Source organism: Mustela putorius, unplaced genomic scaffold (assembly GCF_011764305.1).
Source record: "Mustela putorius furo isolate JIRA1106 unplaced genomic scaffold, ASM1176430v1.1 tig00000224_pilon_pilon_pilon, whole genome shotgun sequence".
Classification (NCBI taxonomy): domain Eukaryota; kingdom Metazoa; phylum Chordata; class Mammalia; order Carnivora; family Mustelidae; genus Mustela; species Mustela putorius.
Genome location: NW_025421321.1, coordinates 30,116,380 through 30,138,907, shown reverse-complemented (window position 1 = coordinate 30,138,907; position 22,528 = coordinate 30,116,380). Strand labels below are relative to the sequence as shown.

Here is a 22,528-nt window from a genome sequence, read left to right as displayed (position 1 = left end):
GAGTTTGTTACAGTTTGTGGGTGACATAACTTTAAGTGAAGCACTTTGACAAACATTAACTCAGGCAGGTTATAATGGTTAATATCACTGATGTGTGTTGATAGCATGTACCCTTGATACCCTGATCAATAATAATATGTAAAGTGAGATCAATAGTAATATGATACCCTGATCAATAGTAAGAAGATGTAAAGTGCACTTTGCCTGTATGGTCTCCCTTACAAAACCCATCATTTGAGTCTAAAAGTATAAACATCAGACAGACTCAGTTTGAGGGACATTCTTCAAAAATACCTGACCCAAGTACTCCTTATTTAAACTTCCACATGCAAGGAGAGTTTGAGAAACTGTCACAGCCAAGAGGAGCTTAAGGAGGAGACATGATGATTAAATGTGATATATCCTAGATGGGCTCCTAGAGGCAAAATAAAAGAACATGAATGGGGTATGTTGGTGGCTCAGTTAAGCATCTGCTTTCAGCTCAGATCATGATCCCAGGGGTCGAGATTGAGCCTCACGTCGGGCTCCCTGCCCAGTGGGGAGTCTCCTCCCTCTCACCTCTGCCCCTCTCTCCACTCCTGCTCTCTCTCTTCTCTCTGTTTCTCAAATAAATAAAATCTTAAATTAAAACAAAGAACATTAAGGCAAAACTAATAAAATCTGAAGTACGGAGTTTAGTTAAAAGTAATGTCAGTGTTGTTTCCTTAGTTAAAACAATTGTACTAAGTAATAATAGATGTTAATAATAGGAGAAGAGGGAGAAGAGTGTATGGGAACTGTGTTTGTTCTGCCTACTCTAAAATAAAGTTTAGTTGGGAAAAACACCTTGTCCTGGTGGGTACATGGATTGGCATTGATACTTAGAGGCTTATTTATCCTGCCAGTTTATGTAACCCCATAGTAATGGGTTATTTGTGAGTGTTGACACCTATGCTGGTTGGCATTCATGTCCTGACTCTGACCATAAAACAATAAAAAAATCTGTGTTGAACAACAACAACAAAAATAGTTTTCCAGCTGTTACATCTAATATTGATGACAGTACTGTGGAAATGGCATTCTCATACACTGTGGTGAAGTTATAAGTAAATATTACCCTGTGAAGAGCAGTTTAATGATACATACCTGAGATCTTTCAAAATACTTTGCCTTATTAAAATTCAGTAGTATCATTTCAAGAATTCCAGTATAAGCAAGTCAGCTAATAGATGGATGCTTAAATAGCATTACCCTGTAATATACGTATACTATGGTAATGTGAAAATGTTCTACATAATGTAACTTGAAAAAATAGCCCAAATATTTGAATAGAATCAATATAACAGTAAGAAGTATAGTAACATGTATAGAAGAACTACTGAGAAATACTATTAAATCTTACAAAACTTTAAGGAATGAATTAGAATGTTTATAGAAAAAAAGAAAAAGGGAGAAATAAGTGTCTTAAAGTAGTTGAACCGTTGCCATATAGAAATGGAGGTAGATTTGTTCTAAGTTCTCTGTAGTATAGAACTAAATGGAAGGTACTGTAGTTAGCAAGCAGTTTTTAGCAAAATCATCTGTTCTTCCATATTGACCTTCCTGGAAGTAGTATATATCTCCCAAGCAGAACTTATTTTTTATTTAGAAGCAGATAGCTCTTAAATAAATAGATGGTTTGGTATATAATAAAACAAAATTAAATGTTAGTTGTTGAATTTAAGTGGGTCTTTGGATAGAGCGCTTTGAACTTTTCATTGCATTTGAAATTTTTCCTAATAAAATATTGGGATAGAAGTATGTAACTTAAACTGAATAAATTTTTTCTAATTACAAATTACTTTTCTTCATAGCAGGTTATACAAAGATTGGTCAGAATGACCCCAACATGCCAGGTTTTAATAGGAAACTGCCAGGTGTACTTATATATACCTATATATGGCAATATACCATCCCAGGTATATTGGAAACATAAACCAAATTGGGTCTAACCAGAGCAACATACAGGTGAAAAAATATCTAGAAATGGAGTATTGTGCACAAAGTTTACTTTAAAATCTGTAAAAGAGCTTATAACTAATTTTAGGAACCCTAGCTTTAGTTTCTTTAACAGAACATTGGAAGTTACCAAATTATAAGTAGAATAGTGGGAGACAGAATTAGTAGGTGTATTGAAAAGAGTTAAACTAAAGCTTTAGAGGCCTTGAGTAGGCTCTGTGGTGGTGATTTTAGGAGCATTAGCTCATCTGGGTTTCAAGATGTGTAACATGGGTGTAATCTTACTGTTTTCAGCCCAAGTGAAAGTGGGAATAATGAAAGTAGTGCCTGCTAAACAAAGATACGGTGTTAAATAGTATAAACATTTGATAAATGTTAGTTATTCTTCTTGGGTCATTATCATTATTGTCATTGTCATCATCATCGTTATCATTTCCCAGGGCAAAATCTGAGCTCCGCCTCTTTTATCTGTGTTTGGTCTTTGTTTCTCCAAGATTCAGGTTTTCCAATGTAACATCACCTATTTCCAGAATGATTGTGAGGATTAAATGAAATATTTTTAAAATACCTTACTCAGTGCCTTATACACTCACACTCACCATTTTTACAAATGAACTCAACTAATGAGTCATTTTCTTCTCAGAATTGTATGCTTAATAACATTTTCCAGGTATGTTGAAGGGATGCTTTCTTTGCATTGGAAGTCAACCAGAAGCGACCAGTTATGGAATGAATAAATTATGGGGATAAAAGATATAGGGAATATAAGCAATGATACTGTAATAGTATTATGTGGTGATAAGTGGTAGCTACACTGTGGTAAGCACAGCGTAACATATAGAGAAGTTGAATCACCATGTTGTACACCTGAAACTAATATAACATGATGTGTCAACCCTACTCAAGTGAAAAAATTTTTAAGTACAAATTTAGCTAGAAGATTTTAAAGGTTTTTCCAAAGTTAATATTCTGTAATTGACACATACATATATAATCTTGTATGTTACAGTGAACTTTAAAGTAGAAGATCTCATTCCTTCTTTGTAACTGTATATTTTACTGTTAATCTGTAAATTATTACAAAGTAACTTACCCTTATTTTGTAAGGAAAAAGAAAAGATGCTAATACATTGAATGATTTTATCACATTAGAGAGCCTTATTTAGATAGGTCTTCTGTCTCCAAACGCCGTGTTCTTCCTATTAAACCGTATTATTTCCTAAGAAGAGATGAAATAAATAGGCGGAAAATTCTACATCTGGGGAAAGCTAACAGAGAAGTTTAAAACTGTTTCTATTAATGCAGTTATGGTTGCCACTTAAAAAATAGCAATGACAAAATGGAAGGCGTCTGTTTTCATCATTCCTTGATATTTTTCTGTGGGGCCAGTAGTAGGGCAGAAATACTAAGAAATGTTTATGTCCCTTAATTTTTATTCATTTTAATTTTTAAAGAGAAGAGTGGCTTTGTGTTTAATGACTGCTCTTCAGGCTGTTTTATATCTTGTAAGGATCTGACAGTTTTGTTTTACATTTTATAGCTGCAGCTTATCTTCTGGTGTCCCTTATACCAAGCAATTCATTCCGCCAGATGTTCCGGTCAACAAGGTCTTTGCACATCCCAACCCGTGACCTTCCACTCAGTCCAGACACAACAGTAGTCCTACATCAGGTCTACAACGTGCTCCTTGGTTTGCTCTCAAGAGCCAAACTTTATGTTGATGCTGCTGTTCATGGCACTACAAAGCTAGTGCCCTATTTTAGCTTTATGACTTACTGTTTAATTTCCAAAACTGAGAAGCTGATGTTTTCCACATATTTCATGGATTTGTGGAACCTTTTCCAGCCTAAACTTTCTGAGCCAGCAATAGCTACAAATCACAATAAACAGGCTTTGCTTTCATTTTGGTACAATGTGTGTGCTGACTGTCCCGAGAATATCCGCCTTATTGTTCAGAACCCAGTGGTAACCAAGAACATTGCCTTCAATTACATCCTTGCTGACCATGATGATCAGGATGTGGTGCTTTTTAACCGTGGGATGCTGCCAGCCTATTACGGCATTCTGAGGCTCTGCTGTGAACAGTCTCCTGCATTCACACGACAACTCGCTTCTCATCAGAACATCCAATGGGCCTTTAAGAATCTTACACCACATGCCAGCCAATACCCTGGAGTGAGTAAAGTTGATAATTCTCTATATATATTCAAACTGATTGGAAATAACCTATTCCCCCCCTCTTGTGGGAAGTGGTAACAAAATATAGAAATATAGTCTAACTTGAACTCTTCTTTCTTAAAGACTCAATGTGTATTTGTTTCCTTGACTACATATATAAAATGCTATATTACTATTAAATTGAAGTAATAACGGATAATTAGGTTGGTGTTGAAATTTTATCTCTAATTGAACTTAGCTATTTTCATTTGTGTTTTTGTAAATGTCTTTTATATGTACCTAATGAAAAACGTCAGCTTTGTGGTATGATTTTAGGGAACTATTTACTGTTTAGATATTTATCATTAAGACCCACATGGCTGTTGTAAACTGTGAGCTAGACAATATTTTTATCTTAGCTATAGTATTCCCTAGTGTCTTTTTTCCTCACACTGCATTCAGGTGAATGAAATGGATAAGGGGTCTATCAGGATCCAAATACATGCAGTCTAAATCTGATTCCTTTTTTTTGCAGACTGTTTGTAGATTTCATAGTAAAACTTTTTCCCTTCACATAGGCTGTCATTCCTGGATCTATCTTTTTACTGTTGCTTCTTAACTTTCTGTTGTAAACTGAAGATTACACCAAGAGGATATAGATCTAGAAAAGGGGTTGAAAGGAAAATGCAGAACTATTTTAACTTAGAGGCTACAAGCTGCAAATGTGAGAAGTATTTTGCTAAATGTGAGGTGGTAGAAGTGGAGCTTTTTCAAGACATCCAGTGTTTAAAGAGTTTAATCAGATGAACATGATGAAGAATATTTTAATTATTGGTATCCTTGAATTGTGCACAGAACTTTTCCTATTGAAGAAAGAACCTTTCCAGGGCACCTGGGTGGCTCAGTCCATTAAGCATCTGCCTTCAGCTCAGGTCATGATCTCAGGGTCCTGAGATCGAGTCCCACATTGGGTTTCCTGCTCAGCTGGGAGCCTAATTCTCCCACTATGCACGCACACACTCTCTTCTCTTTTTAAGAAAGGAAGGACCTTTCTTGTCCTTCAGATATGAAGTAGTAAATTGTTCTTATGGAGAAAGAAAAACCTAATTTCCAGCCAGGAAATTCAGATGCCTAAAATAGAGGAAAGAGAGTGAGTATATTAAGTACCAAAAGAGTTCAAAGCCAAGGCTGTGAGACAGAAGGTAACAAATGTGAGAGTCTCCCTGACCTTGAAGGAGTCAGGACAGGATTTATCAAGATTTAGTGGATTTTTTTTTTATCATAGTCACATAAATAATATTTGACTTAGTTACTAAACATGATATCCATGGTTAAATATACCTTTGATGAGTGTTGGGGGACTTGGAATCTTTATTTGATAATGTTTCCTGACATCAATAAAACAATATTTTATTGTAGAGCTTAACTGTTAGAGATTTTCATAAAAATGGTGTTTAATCAGTTTTTGCCATGAAAAGTATGGAGTTGGGGGTTTCAGTTTATTGATAAGTATGCCTACGTGCCCATGCTAAATGAGTTTATAAACCCACAATTAGCAATTTTACTTAAATATTATTTCATCTATCAGATACTTGAACTAATCATTCATCAGTCTAGAAACCGCGTTCTAAATGTTGGCACAAAGGGTTTTCTCAGAAATGGTACTGATTGAAATGTAAATGAGGGCTGTAAAATTTTGTGAGAAAGTCGTGATTTCTCATTAAAGAAATGGGCAAAAGATTGGTGTAGCATATCTGGACATCCATTCAGGTTACAAAGCTAGTGCTTTAATAAACAGTATTAAGACTAAAAATTTTTTCAGAAATTTTTTTCTGAAAGTGTTAATGATTTACTTTTAGTGAATAATACATTAAATTTTTAAATTAGAATCTATTGCTATTTTATAACTATTCTTCAGTGGTAGTGTAATCTGATTTCATTTGTATGATATTAAGAGCTGGCTAGTATTCATACCATTCAGAAATGAGAAGGAAACATTCTAAAATACAGGGTTAGGGGCGCCTGGGTGGTTCAGGTCATGATCCCAGGATCCTGGGATCAAGCCCTGCATCGGGCTCTCTGCTCAGCGGGGAGCCTGCTTCCTCCTCTCTCTCTGCCTGCCTCTCTGCCTACTTGTGATCTCTCTCTCTGTGCAAATAAATAAATAAAATCTTTTTTAAAAAAAAAAAATACAGGGTTAAAAGATCACCATGATGCTTATTTGCCCTTTTTAGGCAGTAGAAGAACTGTTTAACCTGATGCAGCTGTTTATAGCTCAAAGGCCAGATATGAGAGAAGAAGAATTAGAAGATATTAAACAGTTTAAGAAAACAACCATAAGTTGTTACTTACGTTGCTTAGATGGCCGCTCCTGCTGGACTACTTTAATAAGGTAAGAAGGTATTTTTTGGTGTTCTTTTTAAATTGTTTTGTTTGGGCGCCTGGGTGGCTCAGTGGGTTGAGCCTCTGCCTTCGGCTCAGGTCATGATCTTAGGGTCCTGGGATCAAACTCCGCATTGGGCTCTCTGCTTGATGGGGATCCTGCTTCCCTCTCTCTCTGCCTGCCTCTCTGCCTACTTGTGATCTCTGTTTCTCCCTCCATCAAATAAATAAATGAAATCTTTAAAAAAAAATTTTTTTTTTCCAAGTGAGGGAATGGGGACCTTTTTTTTTTTTTTTTTTTTTTTTTTTTTTTTTTGACAGAGAGAGATCACAAGTAGGCAGAGAGGCAGGCAGAGAGAGAGGAAGGGAAGCAGGCCTCTGCTGAGCAGAGAGCCTGATGTGGGACTCGATCCCAGAATCCTGAGATCATGACCCGAGCCGAAGGCAGTGGCTTAACCCACTGAGCCACCCAAGCGCCCCGGGGACCATTTTATTGACACTTAAAGGGTTATAATTAAATTATTTATAAGTAAAAGTTTACCAGTTCTTTAAGGTGATTAGGGAAGCATTTTTGCATTCAGTAACCTTGGAAGGATTTATCTTTTAAAAATTAATGAGCTACTTTTTTTTTTTTTAACTATATAAAAAGTGACTTTCTTTTTTTTTATTAATTTTTTATTTTTTATAAACATATATTTTTATCCCCAGGGGTACAGTTCTGTGAATCACCAGGTTTACACACTTCACAGCACTCACCCAAGCACATACCGTCCCCAATGTCCATAATCCCACCCCCTTCACCCAAACCCCCTCCCCCCAGCAACCCTCAGTTTGTTTTGTGAGATTAAGAGTCACTTATGGTTTGTCTCCCTCCCAATCCCATCTTGTTTCATTGATTCTTCTCCTACCCACTTAAGCCCCCATGTTGCATCACCACTTCCTCAATGAGCTACTTTTGAACAGCTTTTGTTTTCAAGGTTTGATTTTGGATTGTTTATATGTGTTTTATCAGTATCATAGAATTATGGTTGGAAGGAATCCTCATGTGTGGTCTTATACCTAAAGTTTGAATCCTTCTCTCTCTTGTGATTCATCCTGTCTTATGCTTTGACAGCTCAGTTCTAGAGGCCTCCAGGAACACCTTTGGATGAAACTTGCATTTTTCATTCTGTTTAGTCCAGATTTACCTTAACTGTAGGGATTAGCCAGAATAACAAAAAATCATCTTTATAATTGTTCAGAACTACAAAAATTACTGAATTGCTATAAAGGAACTCTACAACAAATTACACATAATTCCCTTTAACTGTGGGAATAAAGGCCAGGTTAATTTCTTTAAATGTTTCTATATATTACATCTAAGATTTGGAGGTAATGTTCTTTATTAGGCACACATTTTTTGGTAGTACTTCCTTGAAAATAGTATTTTTTGCTTAACCCAAGATAGGGTTATTTCAGATTATCTTCTTCAGAAAACTTTCATATTTGAATCTTTATTAATGAAATGAGTTAGCTGTGCTTTTGCCGGGACTCTAAAGGAATTCTTCTAAAATTTTGCATTAATTTTGAATACCTTGTGTTTGAAAGGTTTACTACTTAAAGCTTACTCTCAAAAGAAAAAAAAAGTTGGGGGGCGCCTGGGTGGCTCAGTGGGTTAAAGCCTCTGCCTTCGGCTCAGGTCATGATCCCAGGGTCCGAGCCCTGCATCAGGCTCTCTGCTCAATGTGCCTGCCTCTCTGCCTGCCTCTCTCTGCCTGCCTCTCTGCCTACCTGTGATCTCTGTCTGTCAAATAAATAAAATCTTAAAAAAAAAAAAAGACTTTGAGCTTTCTTAATTCTTTTTTAAAATTTATTTTTCTCACCATAGTATATACCCTCCCCAATGTTCATCTTAATTCTTTTTTTGAAAAAAGGGGAAGAGGGGCACCTGGGTGGCTCAGTGGGTTAAAGCCTCTGCTTTCAGCTCAGGTCATGATCCCAGGGTCCTGGGATTGAGCCTCGTATCAGGCTCTCTGCTCAGCAGAGAACCTGCTTCTTCTCTCTCTCTGCCTGCCTCTCTGCCTACTTGTGATCTCTGTCTGTCAAATAAATAAATAAATAATCTTAAAAAAAAAAAAACAGAAAGAAAAAAGGGGAAGAAAATAATCTGACTGAAGTAGAAAGATTCCAGCTATGCTGTATGTATGTACTATATACAGCAGCAGTTTCCAGTACCTAATAATGAAATTAGGTCTGTTAACAAGAGCAGTACAACTACTTTTGGTAATTATCACATAAATTATTTTTAAGACTAAAATGTATTTAATGTTTTTCCCCTCATGTTTCTCTTTCTTCCCAAGAACCAGCTGACAAGTGCTTGGATAGTATAAATGTATTTTGTTACTCTCCAGAACATAACATAATCTAGAATATCTACCCATTATAAAAATAAGCATTGTTTATATTGAGACTTTAAAAATATTTCCATGATACCTCTCTTCCATCATTGAATTGCAGATTTTCTACATGTTACATAGAGGATTTCTTAATATTAACTCCTTTTATTACATTACTAGGAAACAGAGTAATCTCCCTCTCCTGTAGATAGAAAAAAGCCAAAATTATAGTTTTCTTTTTTTTTAATCACCTAGTTTTCCATTCTGATTCAGAGTTCTCAACGTGGGCTTTTTGTATTCTTCTAGTGCCTTCAGAATACTATTAGAATCTGATGAAGATAGACTTCTTGTTGTATTTAATCGAGGGTTGATCCTGATGACTGAGGTAAATATTTTACTTCATTTTACCATAGATACAGTTTATTTTAATGTTCTCATCAACACACTTTTTGTGTGTGTGGATATTTAGAGTTTATGCTAGACTGTTTTATATAGGTGTCTGGATTTGATTATATATTAAGTGCTAATTTATATTCCAAGAATGATTAATAGTTTCTAGGTTGCTGTTTTGTCTGTAGTAATTACATACTTTTCTTTTGTATTTAGAATAACCACTGGAAATAGACTGTTTTTATTCATTCCATTTGTAAGGGTAGAAACAGATGAAATTCATATGATATGATCACTGACATAATTTCTCAAGAGCTCACTTATTTGATAGTTAAGAGACTGAGATTAGCATCATGAGAGGAAGCCATTGAGTCTGTTACAAGTAATTTAAATGACTTCTTCATTCTTCCCACAATTCTTGAACATCCACAAACTGTGAGATGACTTTAAAGCCCTAGAGGTGCATTTTACCCTTAGTCTAATAAAGGAGAGAAGAGAAAAGAGTATATGCCAAAAGTACCATGAGAAGTAAGAGGTAGGATAGTTTTCTTTAGTTAATGATACTATAGAATAGGAGTACAACATGTTTAAAATGGTACTTCGAAGAATTTGGACTTGTAAAGATAAGTGGGAGAGCATTTAGGTAAATGACATGGTCAGCAGAGGCAAGAAAGTATTGTCGTATTTGAAAAATGCAAAGTATTTCTATTTGGCTACAATGGAAAGTATATGAAAAGTAGTGAGAATTTCATTGTTTCATTAAACAGACACTTGAATATCTACTCTATGCTAGGCATTGTACTAGGCACTGGGGATACAGCAGTGAATAAGACAGACCTGTTTCCTATCCTCACAGTTTATAGGTTAAATGCCGTACAAGTACATTGTTCAGATTATTTGCTGCCACCGATTCTAGACTGTGGATTTTGAACTTTGAATTGTGGATAGAATATAGATTATAAGGAACTGATTCAAGAGGATTAGGAAAAACCCTTTGTGTAGAATGAAGTAGGAAAAAAACTAAGGATTTTGAATTAAAAGATTTAACAAGCCAATATGATTAAAGGAATTCTTCTTTTGGAGCTCTTTTTCCTTATTCAGAGTTAACTGTTGACAGCTATTTCACCGTTGTCTTTCTTCCAAAGACCTGGAAAGTTAGTTAAAGCAGTTACCCATTCTGCCCAGTCTTGTTGCCTGCTGCTTTGTAATTTCTAAGGCTTAGAGCAAACAATAACCAAAAACAAACAAACTGATTAAATAGATTATTCCTTCAGGCCGAAATGTATGCATAAAATATTAGCTGTGAAGGTGAGCACTATTTTGTATTTTAAAGAGCTGACAGGGGCGCCTGGGTGGCTCAGGTCATGATCCCAGGGTGCTGGGATGGAGCCCCGCATCAAGCCCCACATGGGGCTCTATGCTCAGCAGGGAGCCTGCTTCCTCCTCTCTCTCTGCCTGCTTCTCTCCCTACTTGTGCTCTCTGTCAAATAAATAAATAAATAAATCTTTTTTTTTTTTTTAAAGGGCAGGGGGAGCGGAGTTGGGAGAATTTGACTTTTAGGTAGGAGAAAGCAAATACATTTGTTCTGTGCACATGTGGACACACATCTGTTGTAAAAGATGAATACTATCATATTGTGGCTCAACAAAGTAAAAATGAAATGAAGTTTTCCATTTTTTTAAATCACTTGTAGTCTTTCAACACACTGCACATGATGTACCATGAAGCTACAGCTTGCCATGTGACTGGAGACTTAGTAGAACTTCTGTCAATATTCCTTTCGGTTTTGAAGTCTACACGCCCGTATCTTCAGAGAAAAGGTTTGGTCATTCCTACTTCTTATTTTTGTTACTTTCAACATTTAAAGAGCAAAATAAGGATTTCAGACCACAGCCTTCAGAGAATTTGTCTTCATCTCCGGTTTATGTACAGAAGGTGGGGCTGATGCTGACTAACCATAAGGACATGTTCATCATGACCTGGTATTAGGCTGAAGTGCTCTGGTTTAATCTCTTATGCCTGCCTGAAAAATAGGCAAGCATCCTGTAAGTGTTAAGATTTAAGAGACTAGAAAACATTTTAAAGCACTGTAACAAAATGAGTATTTTGTAAAGGTTCTCCAACTGGAAACCTCCATGGCTTAGGTTAGGTCATTTTTAGTTTCAAGAGAAATAACTATAAAACCTATCTCTTGTGTCCCTGTAAAATTACATGTGAACTCTGAACTTCACATACATTTCTAGAAAATGGACATGTTCATCCCTCAGATAATATGTTTTAAGAAGTCCAGTAGGTTTTTCACAGTAGTACCTGTCTCATGAAAATGACCACTTAGCTTTCACCAAAGATGTTCATGTCATTAATTTGATTTTCTTGGTGTTGGCATTCTGTAGATAAAAATAGAAAATAATTGTGAAGAAGTTTGAACTCAAATGGCGTATTATGTATGCTTTTGTATTTGCAGATGTGAAACAAGCATTAATTCAGTGGCAGGAGCGAATTGAATTTGCCCATAAACTGTTAACTCTTCTTAATTCCTATAGTCCTCCAGAACTTAGAAATGCCTGTATAGGTAAGTTACTTGGAAATATATCTGTGTAAAAACCTAATGGATGAAGATTTTTGTGGAGTATTCTTTGTAGGATGTGGTATTAGTTCTGCATGGTTTGGAAGACATTTGTACTTTCCATGTGTAACTCACAGGTTCTAGAAAATCTAGTTATATTTTCAACATGCCAGTAATTAGTTATATGATCACAGGTATGTCATGTAACATATCTGGGCTCTTTGACCTTAGGTTATTTCTAGATCTCTTCCAGCTCTGAAATCTTCTGGTCCTAGGTAAGTGAGGTAGGATCATGCAGATGTTTTGCAAAGGAGAGCTGATACTGTAAAGGGTTGGAGAGATTATTTTACTACCTGTTCTTTACCTGAAGATACTTGCAGTACTTGTTCTTAGACTCCCAAATATTTTACTTTTTTATTGATTATATATTTATAATAAAGTGATAATTTTGCCTGTTAAAGGACCCCTATTTTAAATTTATATTGTAGTTTTTACTAGTTTAGAAGCCATAAAAAGTCTCTTTAGAGATTGTAACTGTTTATTCCCAGGTTCTTAAAATGACATGAATAACTGGCTGTCACGTATAAACAGTCAATTTTGGCAATCATTGGCCTGATGTTCTGTGGAATTACTGGCCTGTACTTTGGTAACCTCTGATTACCAATAGCCTGTCATCATGAGCTTTACTTCTATGTGATTAGGGGATGAGCATCAGTCCAGCTAGCATCATGAAACATTAAAAGTAGACTAAGGATTATGTCTTAGATCCAAAGAACTTTGAGCCTTAGATTTCTGTCTTTAGTTGCTTTGGTTGATTTTATGAAGACAGTCATTAGTATGCATTAAATATTTCCCTTAGTGTACTTCTCCATAATGCTTCTCTTGAATAAATAAAATACAAATAAATAGTTTCAAACTTTGGTTTCTAAATGATGACTGTGTTTTGGTTAATAACTTTGGTCCAGATTTGATTGAGCATCAGACAGAATTTCTCCCACTGTCAGCAGCTAAAACAGTTTTAGACTCATTAATAAACCTTTTCACCTGCCGCACTGCTATTAGTCACCCTAACAGGATTTGTGAGTTTGAAAGAAGCAAATCAGGTATCCTCCAGCTTTTTAATACTCATACTGTGTTTTTATTTTCAGATGTCCTCAAGGAACTTGTGCTTTTGAGTCCCCATGACTTTCTTCATACTCTGGTTCCATTTCTACAACACAACCATTGTACTTATCATCACAGTAATATACCAAGTACGTATTCATCTAGCACAGTACTTGAATGTGGTTGGCATTTAATCTTTCTGCACACTAAAGCATGGAGATTTATTTTTTCCATTTATTCTTATTGTACACTTTTAATGTCTTAGTGTCTCTTGGACCTTATTTCCCTTGTCGAGAAAATATCAAGCTAATAGGAGGGAAAAGCAATATTCGGCCTCCGCGCCCTGAACTCAATATGTGCCTCTTGCCCACAATGGTGGAAACCAGTAAGGTATGTTGGGATGCCAGGAAAACCATGTTTCTGTAGTACACAGTAATTTGAAATTTCCCCTCTGGCAGTTATATTAGACTTAAATGACCATTTTGTGGATCCTAAGAAGATTAGACTCATTTGGACTTTTTCCTTTTAGTGCTCTGAAATGTTGGTTGAGTATTTGCAAAATCAACAATAAGCACAAGTAGTTAAGTTTTTTCCTCCCTCAAAAAAAAACCTGAATAGAAAGTCTTACTAGTATTTCTCACTAGGCTAAATTATAACTGGGTCATATATCTAAACCTGAAAAGCCAAGTTAGGTATTTACTATTGCTTAAATTTGGCCATATAATCAATGACTTCTTTTACTGCCCTTTAATTTTAATCCTTTGACCTAGGCTTAATATCATTGATTGATAGATTTATCATCATTCGTAGTCGGATTCTTCTTTTCTCTAATGCATATCCTAAAATAATGCTAATTCCAAATTATGGAGAGAAGGTACATTGACACAAGATAATTTATCTCAGTTTCAACATTTTTTTAAACAATTTTTCCCCTTTATCTTTCTTTACCCCACTTCATTTACACTCTCCCTTACCCACTATCTTTGGATCTTAAATACACTTCTTATAAAATATTAAAAATAATTAACACTGTAGTAGCCATTACAGAAATCATTTGAAATCTATTTCAAAAATCAAATTTAATTCCGTTCTTCTTGATGATGTCTATAGAACTAAAGTGTCACATTTTAAAATCCTACAGTAATTTTACTTGATTAAAGTATATAGAAATAATGGGTAATTTTAATTGATAGCATTTGCACACTGAAAATAAACTGTAACAATTAAGATCTTAACATTACTAGAAACTTGGAATTTAAAACTAGGTTCTTATAGAATTTAAATATTTAATCAGCTTTTTAGTTAAACTTATTACATTTGCACAAAAAATATGCTCTTTAATTTATTATACAATTTAAGTGCAACCATTTTATCATCTTTAACCTTCAGGGCAAAGATGACGTTTATGATCGTATGCTGCTAGACTACTTCTTTTCTTATCATCAATTCATCCATCTATTATGCCGAGTTGCAATCAACTGTGAAAAATTTACTGAAACATTAGTTAAGCTGAGTAAGTATAAAAGATGAGCAGTAAATTCCACTGAATTATTTTAAGCCCCTAGCCACAAAGGAAGGGGAGACAAAAATGAGACAATTCTTTTTTTCTTTTTTAAAGTGACTGTTTAAAAATACTAATTATTCTTGGGAACATTTTTATTTTTATTAAGAAAACACCAACTTACTGGTTTCCATTGAATAGTTCTGTCCAGAGTTTCAGCTGGCCTATAAAGGAGTGGAGTAGGGCTGATCACTTTTGTACATAGAAGCCCAAGTCCTCCTCCATCTGCCCAGCAGAATTTAAAAACAAAAACCAAAAACTACTCTGCTTAGGGAGGCATGCTTAGAGAGGTTGACTATCCCAGCCCTGATCTTGAGGATAAGATGAGATCTATAGTGCCAGCTGTACTTTGGAGCTGGCAATGCCTAGAGCAAACTGAGTGGGCTTGCCAGGGTGAAGCAGAGGTGCATATATGAGTAAAATAGGAGGTAAGTCTCATGAAATAGAGAGGTGAATGAGAAGAAAGGAAATTTGAAAAGGAAAGTAGGAGAAATAGAAAATAAAATCATCAGTGAATTTTATAAAAGGAAAAAAAAACTCAAATTACAAGAATGTGCTTGAGACCTATAGAATTGCTGCCTTTGGGTGAGTTTTTCTAGTTGAGAGGTCTTTAGAGGACATGTCCCTTATCTCAGGACCTCCAGAGTTCCCAGGCTTTGTGTGTTCTGTGAGTCTTACTTCTTTAGGGATGACCTAGGATTCTTTCCCAGTGTTCTATAGTTCCGTTCCAGAGCATAGGAAGTGAAGTGCTCATGGAACCACCAACCAGGTCAAAAAACAGAATATTGTGCCATACTCTAGAACTCCCCCTTGTACTCTTCCTCAATCCCAACCCTTTCCTTATATGGAAAAGGTTTTGATCCATTTTAAGTAGGGCAAAAGTTGTGAACATACCTTAGGTTTCATTATCGAAGAAGGATGTGGTAACAGCTCTCAGGGATAATTCCTCTTCAGAAAACCCATCTTATTGGTAAGTGATTAGAGTGTCTTCACATTTGAAAGATCTTTCCTTCCATCTGTTACCATTAACTGGATTTATACACATGTGGCTGAATTACCAAGTGGGGATGGTTGGGTAGGGGAGCACACACTGAGATTGGCCATTTCATGATTACACATTTCGGTCATGGCACTTGGTAAAAAACTAAAACCTAGCAGTGGCAGTGATCAAATGTGAGAAAGTGTCCAGGAATTCTAGTAACGCAGTCTTACTCCTAGATAAGGAGGGGGACTTATTAAATGCTGACCTTAAGAAAAGTTCTTGGTAATTGTGTTCATGTGATTCATACCAGAAGTTATGTGAGAAGCTGTTTGAGCTGCTTGAACAGCTCTGATCAAATAGTGAATTTCTACCCTCTTTGGGACTGTTTTCTTCAATACAAAAACAGTTTCAGGAAAATTAAATATGGAGGAGAGGAGGGAGGGAAAGGACATACACTTAGCCTTCAACATTAGCTGAATCAACTTTTCATAGTATTTTATACTGACATTCTTGTAACCATGAAGCACTGTTGATGCTGCCTCCTAGTGTTTAGTTTTCTACATTAGCAGTATTCTGTAGAACTTTCTGTGAGGACAGAAATATTCTCCAACTGCCTCATCATCCATAATATGATAGCCAAAAGCCATATGTGAGTGGTGAGGACTTGAAATGTGATTTAAGAAACAATCTTTATTTTAAGCCAGATGTGACTGGTCGCTATATTGAGTAGAAACCAAAGCCTTCATAAATTAAGCAGGAAAAGAAAATTTTCAGGGTTACATCTTTTTCTCTTGAATTCATTCATTTATGTACTTTTATTAGCTCCTCCTACTCTGCCAACTTCCCTGGGACTCATGGTTATTATATCAATTAATGCAGAAAATTAGACATTATTTTAACAAAGACCTAAAAGCAGTGCTTTCTCATGCCTCATTTGAATGAAAAGAGTATGCCCCAGTGTTTAAAGTTAACTCCCACCTTCAGATGAAATGATTATTAACAGGGAGAGGCACCTAGGATAGAACTTAAAATAAAGTCCACATTAATGACTGAAATGAAGAGCAGAGATTTGCTAAAGAGTTCTAATTTATATAATATCTTCAGGAAATTAAATCTGGCAACAGGGAGAGGGAAAGGTAAATTTAAATTGTTTATGTCCTTAGTCATTTAAGCCTTGAGGTTAGATGGTCAAAGGGCCAGAATATTGTGACCACAGGTGGGATTGACTCAAGACTTGGATTACAAGTCACTTCCAGTTTTGAGGGCAAGTCTTTGTCGTAATTGTTATATGGGTACTGAGCAGATTTTAAGATTCGTTAGGAGATAAAAAGGAATTATGTAATAATTGCATATTAGGGTTGCAGGTACCAACTAGTAAAGTAAGGGCTGGAGTACTTTTGAAGTGAGGTTAGTCAAGCATGCGGTTAGGGAAGACAATGAAGTGGGGGTAGAATTTTGGGAGAGTGCATAAAGCTGCTGACTGCCATGTGAAATAATGGTGTGTCTGAAGCTACAGTATTTTGAGAATTTAAAAATAGCAGAATTTAGCCCAAAAAGCTGTTAATAAAAAGTAGTAAGAGGGTTTGGCACTATTAATTTCTAAAATACTTAATAAAGATCAGTGATTTTTTATTTTATTAATTTACTACATATCGCCCTCCACCCGCAAGGACAATAAGAAGCCCCAGTTCAGATGTATCTTCTCTCTTTTATTTCCGCAAGTCTACACACTTATATACGTTTACATGACCAATCAGCGAGCAGAGTACAGGAGGGAGCGAATCAGGCTGTGCACCTAAACGAACAACTTCGCTAGCAACCAATGCTGTTTACTTTCTCTTTGGGCATTCCGCTTAGTCTCACGAGGCAATCCTAACCTGGCAACTAGCCAGGCGCCATCTTTTAATGGTGGAGGCCGCCCTGGTCAGGGGCCTGCCTCCGACACTACATACATGAATTTACTGTAGTAGGATTTACTACATACATGAATTTATAATTGAAAATAGCAAAAGATAAAGACACCATATCACTCACAGTCCTGCCCCCCACTTTCATTAACTTTTTAATCTTTTTTGTGCATCAGAACAGCAAATACAGGTTTATTTTTTCTCCTTTCTTACATAAAAGTAAACTCTACTGTTTGAAACTATGTAATGTAGATACAGAAATATATAGGCAGAAAAACATACATAGACAAAACAGCCTATAGACAAACATAAGGATACATGAGGAATTTTTTTAAATTGTGTTATGTTAGTTTTTGATGGATTGTTCCATGATTCATTGTTTGCATATAACATGAGGAATTTGAAGACAATAGAGATGACCTGTCAGTCATGTGGAAATGGTATGGTTTTGAGAGAATCAACTGTCTAAGGAAAGAAAGGGAAACTTTCCACCACTTAGACTAAAATAGATTACAGGAGAATTAAATATTTAATTATGAAGAATAAAATAATAACTATTAAAAATATAGAATCATGGATAAGCACCTTCTTATCCATGTTTGAAAGACCATGTTAAGCAGGACATAAAACCCATAAACAAATAAAAGTTTTTGGCAATATAAAAACCGAATATACTACATGTTGAAAAATGCCATAGATTAAAGAACAGCTGATGGGAAAAATATTTGCATTCTTAACAGATAGCTAGTATTGGCAATATACGAAGAGTTTTTAGGATTCAGTGAGATGCGAAAGATCATTAATAAGTAAAGGACATCAACAAGCAACTCCTTCACACATAACAAGTAAATGTTTGGTAACTGTATGAGAGGTTGCCCTACCTTACTAATGATTTCTCTTTTCTCTCATTTTTTGTTTCCAACTATGAGACAAAGTTTTGATGGTATATCTAAACAGTTTGGGGAAAGAAAAGATGTTTTAATGGAGTCAGTTCGGGGATGCATATTAGCATTATCAGTTTAGATTGTTCATAGCCCTTGATCTTGCAGTACCAGATCTAAGAATCTACTCTACTTAAAAAAGTGTCCAAAAACATACATTGGGTATTTATTTTCATTCAGTTCGTATTGGGTAAAAATGGGAAACAACTAAAATGTCCATCAATAGGAGCTTAGCTAAGTAAATCTGTAGTTTATCATACAGTCTTTAAATAGTTTGTATTATATAGAGGTCTTTAAAAAGATAGGAAATGACTTCGGATTACATGCGAAAAAGCAAATTGGAAAACAATATGCAGAATGTGACCACAGTCTTAGAACAAGAGGAAAAATCACTTAGTACATGTGAAAACACACACACACACACACACACACAACCTAGGGGATTATACTCTAAACTGTGTATGGATAAAATTTCAGGTCAAGGTCTAAGCTAAATGACTGTAAATTTTATATTATTTGCAATGATCATTTGTATTGGGGAGAGGAAACAAAATTTTTAGAAAGTAGTCTAGGAAACTGTACTGCAAACTCTCATAATTTTTTTAAGGAACCATATGTGTATAAAATTAACACTGAGATGCTCAAGTAAAATTAAATGACGTTTTTAGATTTCATCTTTTAATTTAAATAATTTTCATTTTCAGAGATAAAACCTCTCACCTTTACTATGTAACACTGCTTTTGACAGTTTTCAGAATGCATTAATAAATGAAAGTAAAAAATAGTAAAAGGAAATTTTTGCAGGCAACATGAAATCTGAAATCTTCAAAATCTCTAGAATTAAAAAAAATGAAGATAGTTGGTAAAAGTAAACAGATTAGAAATTCAGCTTATAAAAATGCACAGCTCTGGTCCATCCTTTGCCTTTTTTGATGTCAAGACAGTACTAACTGGAAAGACAACTGGTTAACTGTTTTCCAAAAGACTTTTTAAGGTGACTGAATATATCAGTCATTCAGCACATATCAGAAGGCAGCTTCTACCAGTCTACCAGGGGAAGATCCATTTATCCTTGGCTAAAACTTAGTAATTACACTTAATATATATATTTATGATTTAGTTGATTACCAGTCTGTTAATTTACAAAGAGGAAGAACTAATATAGGGATCTGAATATTCCATGGTAGGGCCAGCAGATTTTTTTCTAGTAACCTACATGGGAAGCCAAATAAACAGCAGTTGGTTGCTTAGTGGGTATAAGTCAGAATAAGCGGATATAGAAGAATCAAGTGTGTGATACTCTTTGGCTAAGATGTCTTGATTCAGTCCGATAGTAGAGTATTAGTTGTGGGCTTTCGTCCATTGGCAAAAGCCACCACTTCCATGGATAATGCTTGGGTGGGCTAAACACTCCTATAGAAAACCAGACAATCCGAACACAATTCAGATAGGAGACACCCTAAACTAGTAAATATACATAAAAAAGATTTCATCCTCACAGCAGTCATCTGAATTACCATTTTACCTACAAAAACAGTTTTTAGAAGATTTTTAATAACACCTCTAGTAGCATATACAGTATAAAGTATTAATAATGAGGAAAGGTATTTGGGACAGTTTTTGATTATTGCATATTAGTTCCTTTAGATGTGTTGGGGTAAGAAACAACTGAGGATGTCTGAAGTCACAGGATGAAGAAAGCTGAATGGGCAGAAGCCCTTATGTCTTAGGCTTGCCTGTCCTATTTACTAGGACAAGGCGTGGACGTGTGCCTTGATTGCATCTCTCTGTGCTTTGTACCCAGTTAAGTAAGGCATCCCAGAAGGTTATTGGAGGAAGGTGTGGAGTAGGATGGCATTGACCGCTACCTTGAGTCTCATAGCCAAGATAGCCTGATCCTCAGTGTTTTATGAAAATGGTAGAAAGAAACTGAAACTGTGTTGCTCTGAAGGGATGGCTCTCCTTCCAAAGGAGGTGCAATTCAGAGAGGAAATAGGTAGGACCGTTGAGAGAGAGGTATCATTGACTCACCATGGGTGGCAGTGCTTTCCAGAGTGTAGTGTATAAAATAGTCCATGGAAAATAATTTTATATTCATAAATATGTATGGGTCTTACTGTGTCACAGAAATACATAACTAGTATACCAAATTTGTGACTTTCCGGATGTTCTGTTGCCCAAGGCTAACGTAGTATTAGCTTCCATAAGTGAATCTAAAGAACAGTACTAAGTAAACAGAACAGTACAGTGATGGACAGATATGAAAAAAATATGAATGACTGAAGTTTGGGAAAACACTGATTACTGAAAAAATTACAGGCTTCAATCAAGTATACCAGGGATAGATGTTTTGCTCACTGGCTTTTGGGATGAACCTGAGCAGATTACATAATCTCTCTAAATCTGCTATCTTCATTGAGAAAAGGGGAAATGAAAATGAAACAATGCCTCCCAAAGTTGGTAAGAAAATTAAATGTAATTATCCGACACACCTAGCACAGTAATTGCCAGCATGTATTTATTTCCTCCTCCTGTTGTAAAATAAAGATAGTAGGATCGGATTATTACTTGGCAGTGATATTAGATTATAGAAATCCTCTGTGGGTTGTTTGTTTATTGTGGTAGTGCTGTTTTTTTTTTTTTGAAGTTGTGGAAAATAGGAATAAATATTATATTTTACTTTGAGGAATAATTGAGGAAAAAGAGTAAAGACTAGAGACTCTTATATTGTAATGTACAGTCTACTTTCACCTGAGAGGTCAGGGCAGCCTCTAGTTCAGGGGTTGGCAGACTCTTTTTTCTGCAAAGGGTGTACTTTGCTGGCCATATGTATGGTCTGCGTCATGCATTTACGTTTACAATCTTTTAAAAATACAAAAGTCCTTCTTAGCTCACATGGCCATACAAAGGCAGGTTGTGGACCAGACTTGGCCTGCAAGCCCGAGTTTGCCAACCCTTGGTCTACCTTTATGGGTAATTATGATGCAGGGACATAGAAACTCTTCCCTGTACCCAACAATTTTGATGACATGCCTTCGTTTGCTTATATGTATTGTGTTTTTACGTTGGGTAAATGCCTCCATCCCCAGTCAGATTAGGTTAGGATAAAGGAGAATGGTGCATAGATTCCTTGGTAGGGAGAGGGGGTCTCTCTACGAAGGGATTAATCTTGACAGAATATAATAAATAGACTTACCCACAAAAGGATATTTTGGCATCCTTGGAAGACTGATATGACCTGTCTTAAGATTTCTTGAATCCTTGGTCCAACCCAGAGGTTGGCAAACAGTAATAGCCTGCATGCTGCCTGGTTTTGTATAATCAGTGAGCTTACCTGCATGCTAAGGAGGGTTTTTATATTTTTTAATGTTTGTTTTTTTTTTTAAATGCTAGGTTATTCTAAATATTGTGTGACACACAAAATTTACATGTGATTCAAATTTCAGTATTCTTAAATTTTATTGAAAGATAGCCACACCTTCATCTAGTGTTGCCTTTGGCTGCTTTTATTACTACCTCTGCAGAGTTGATTAGTTGCAACAGAGATCATTTGGTGCAAAGACTGAAATATTTACTGTTTGGCCCTTTACAGAAAAAGTTTGCTGACTTCACGTCTAACTCATAATTTTTTCTTACCTGGAGGAAGATAGTTTTTATTATATTTCTCCCTCTCCATCATCATAATTTCACTGGAAGAGGGAGTAGGGAGAATGGGAAATTTACTTACAGCTGTGGTATAGCAACTTCTGTTCTTTGAGAGGTAGGAGGGCAGACGGAAGGGGAATACATTTCGTAGAGATATACTTGACATTTGGAATAGGAAGAGGAAAGGTTAAAACAGTAGAGGTTCCAAATAGGATACTGACACACAGCCAAGAGAGGTCTAACCAGAAGAGCTTGGGGACAAGTCTAGAAGCTGTTAGACTCAAAACAGTGTTTAGGTAAATCCACCATAAAGAGAATTCTCCCTGTTTTTGGATAAACAAGGTAAAAGAGGAAGGAACAGTATTTCTAATTCTCCACATCCTCTTTTTAACCTTGTTCCTCCTTCCCCTCCAAGCTTAGCTAGTCTATGAAAATTACCTAATATGCAGAGTGGTACCTTCATCTAAGAAAGTTTTTAGAACCACTTGCAGTATCCCCTATTAAATTGTCCCAAGTAAAGTTCTAATACTTAAAAAGCAG

General features: G+C 35.8%; 1 protein-coding gene across 4 annotated transcripts in view; it reads left to right on the top strand.

Moving 5' to 3' along the window:
• USP34 (ubiquitin specific peptidase 34) overlaps positions 1-22,528 on the top strand; it is a 247,719-nt gene that overhangs the window by 219,466 nt on the left and 5,725 nt on the right. For 3 of the 4 annotated variants that reach the window (XM_045077883.1, XM_045077881.1, XM_045077884.1), the window contains 8 exons: positions 3,518-4,152; positions 6,369-6,526; positions 9,198-9,276; positions 10,976-11,102; positions 11,747-11,854; positions 12,997-13,101; positions 13,218-13,342; positions 14,342-14,465. In XM_045077883.1, coding sequence (XP_044933818.1) covers positions 3,518-4,152; positions 6,369-6,526; positions 9,198-9,276; positions 10,976-11,102; positions 11,747-11,854; positions 12,997-13,101; positions 13,218-13,342; positions 14,342-14,465 — 1,461 coding nt within the window. The remainder of the gene's footprint in view (positions 1-3,517; positions 4,153-6,368; positions 6,527-9,197; positions 9,277-10,975; positions 11,103-11,746; positions 11,855-12,996; positions 13,102-13,217; positions 13,343-14,341; positions 14,466-22,528) is intronic. The other variant, XM_045077882.1, reaches the window with a different exon arrangement.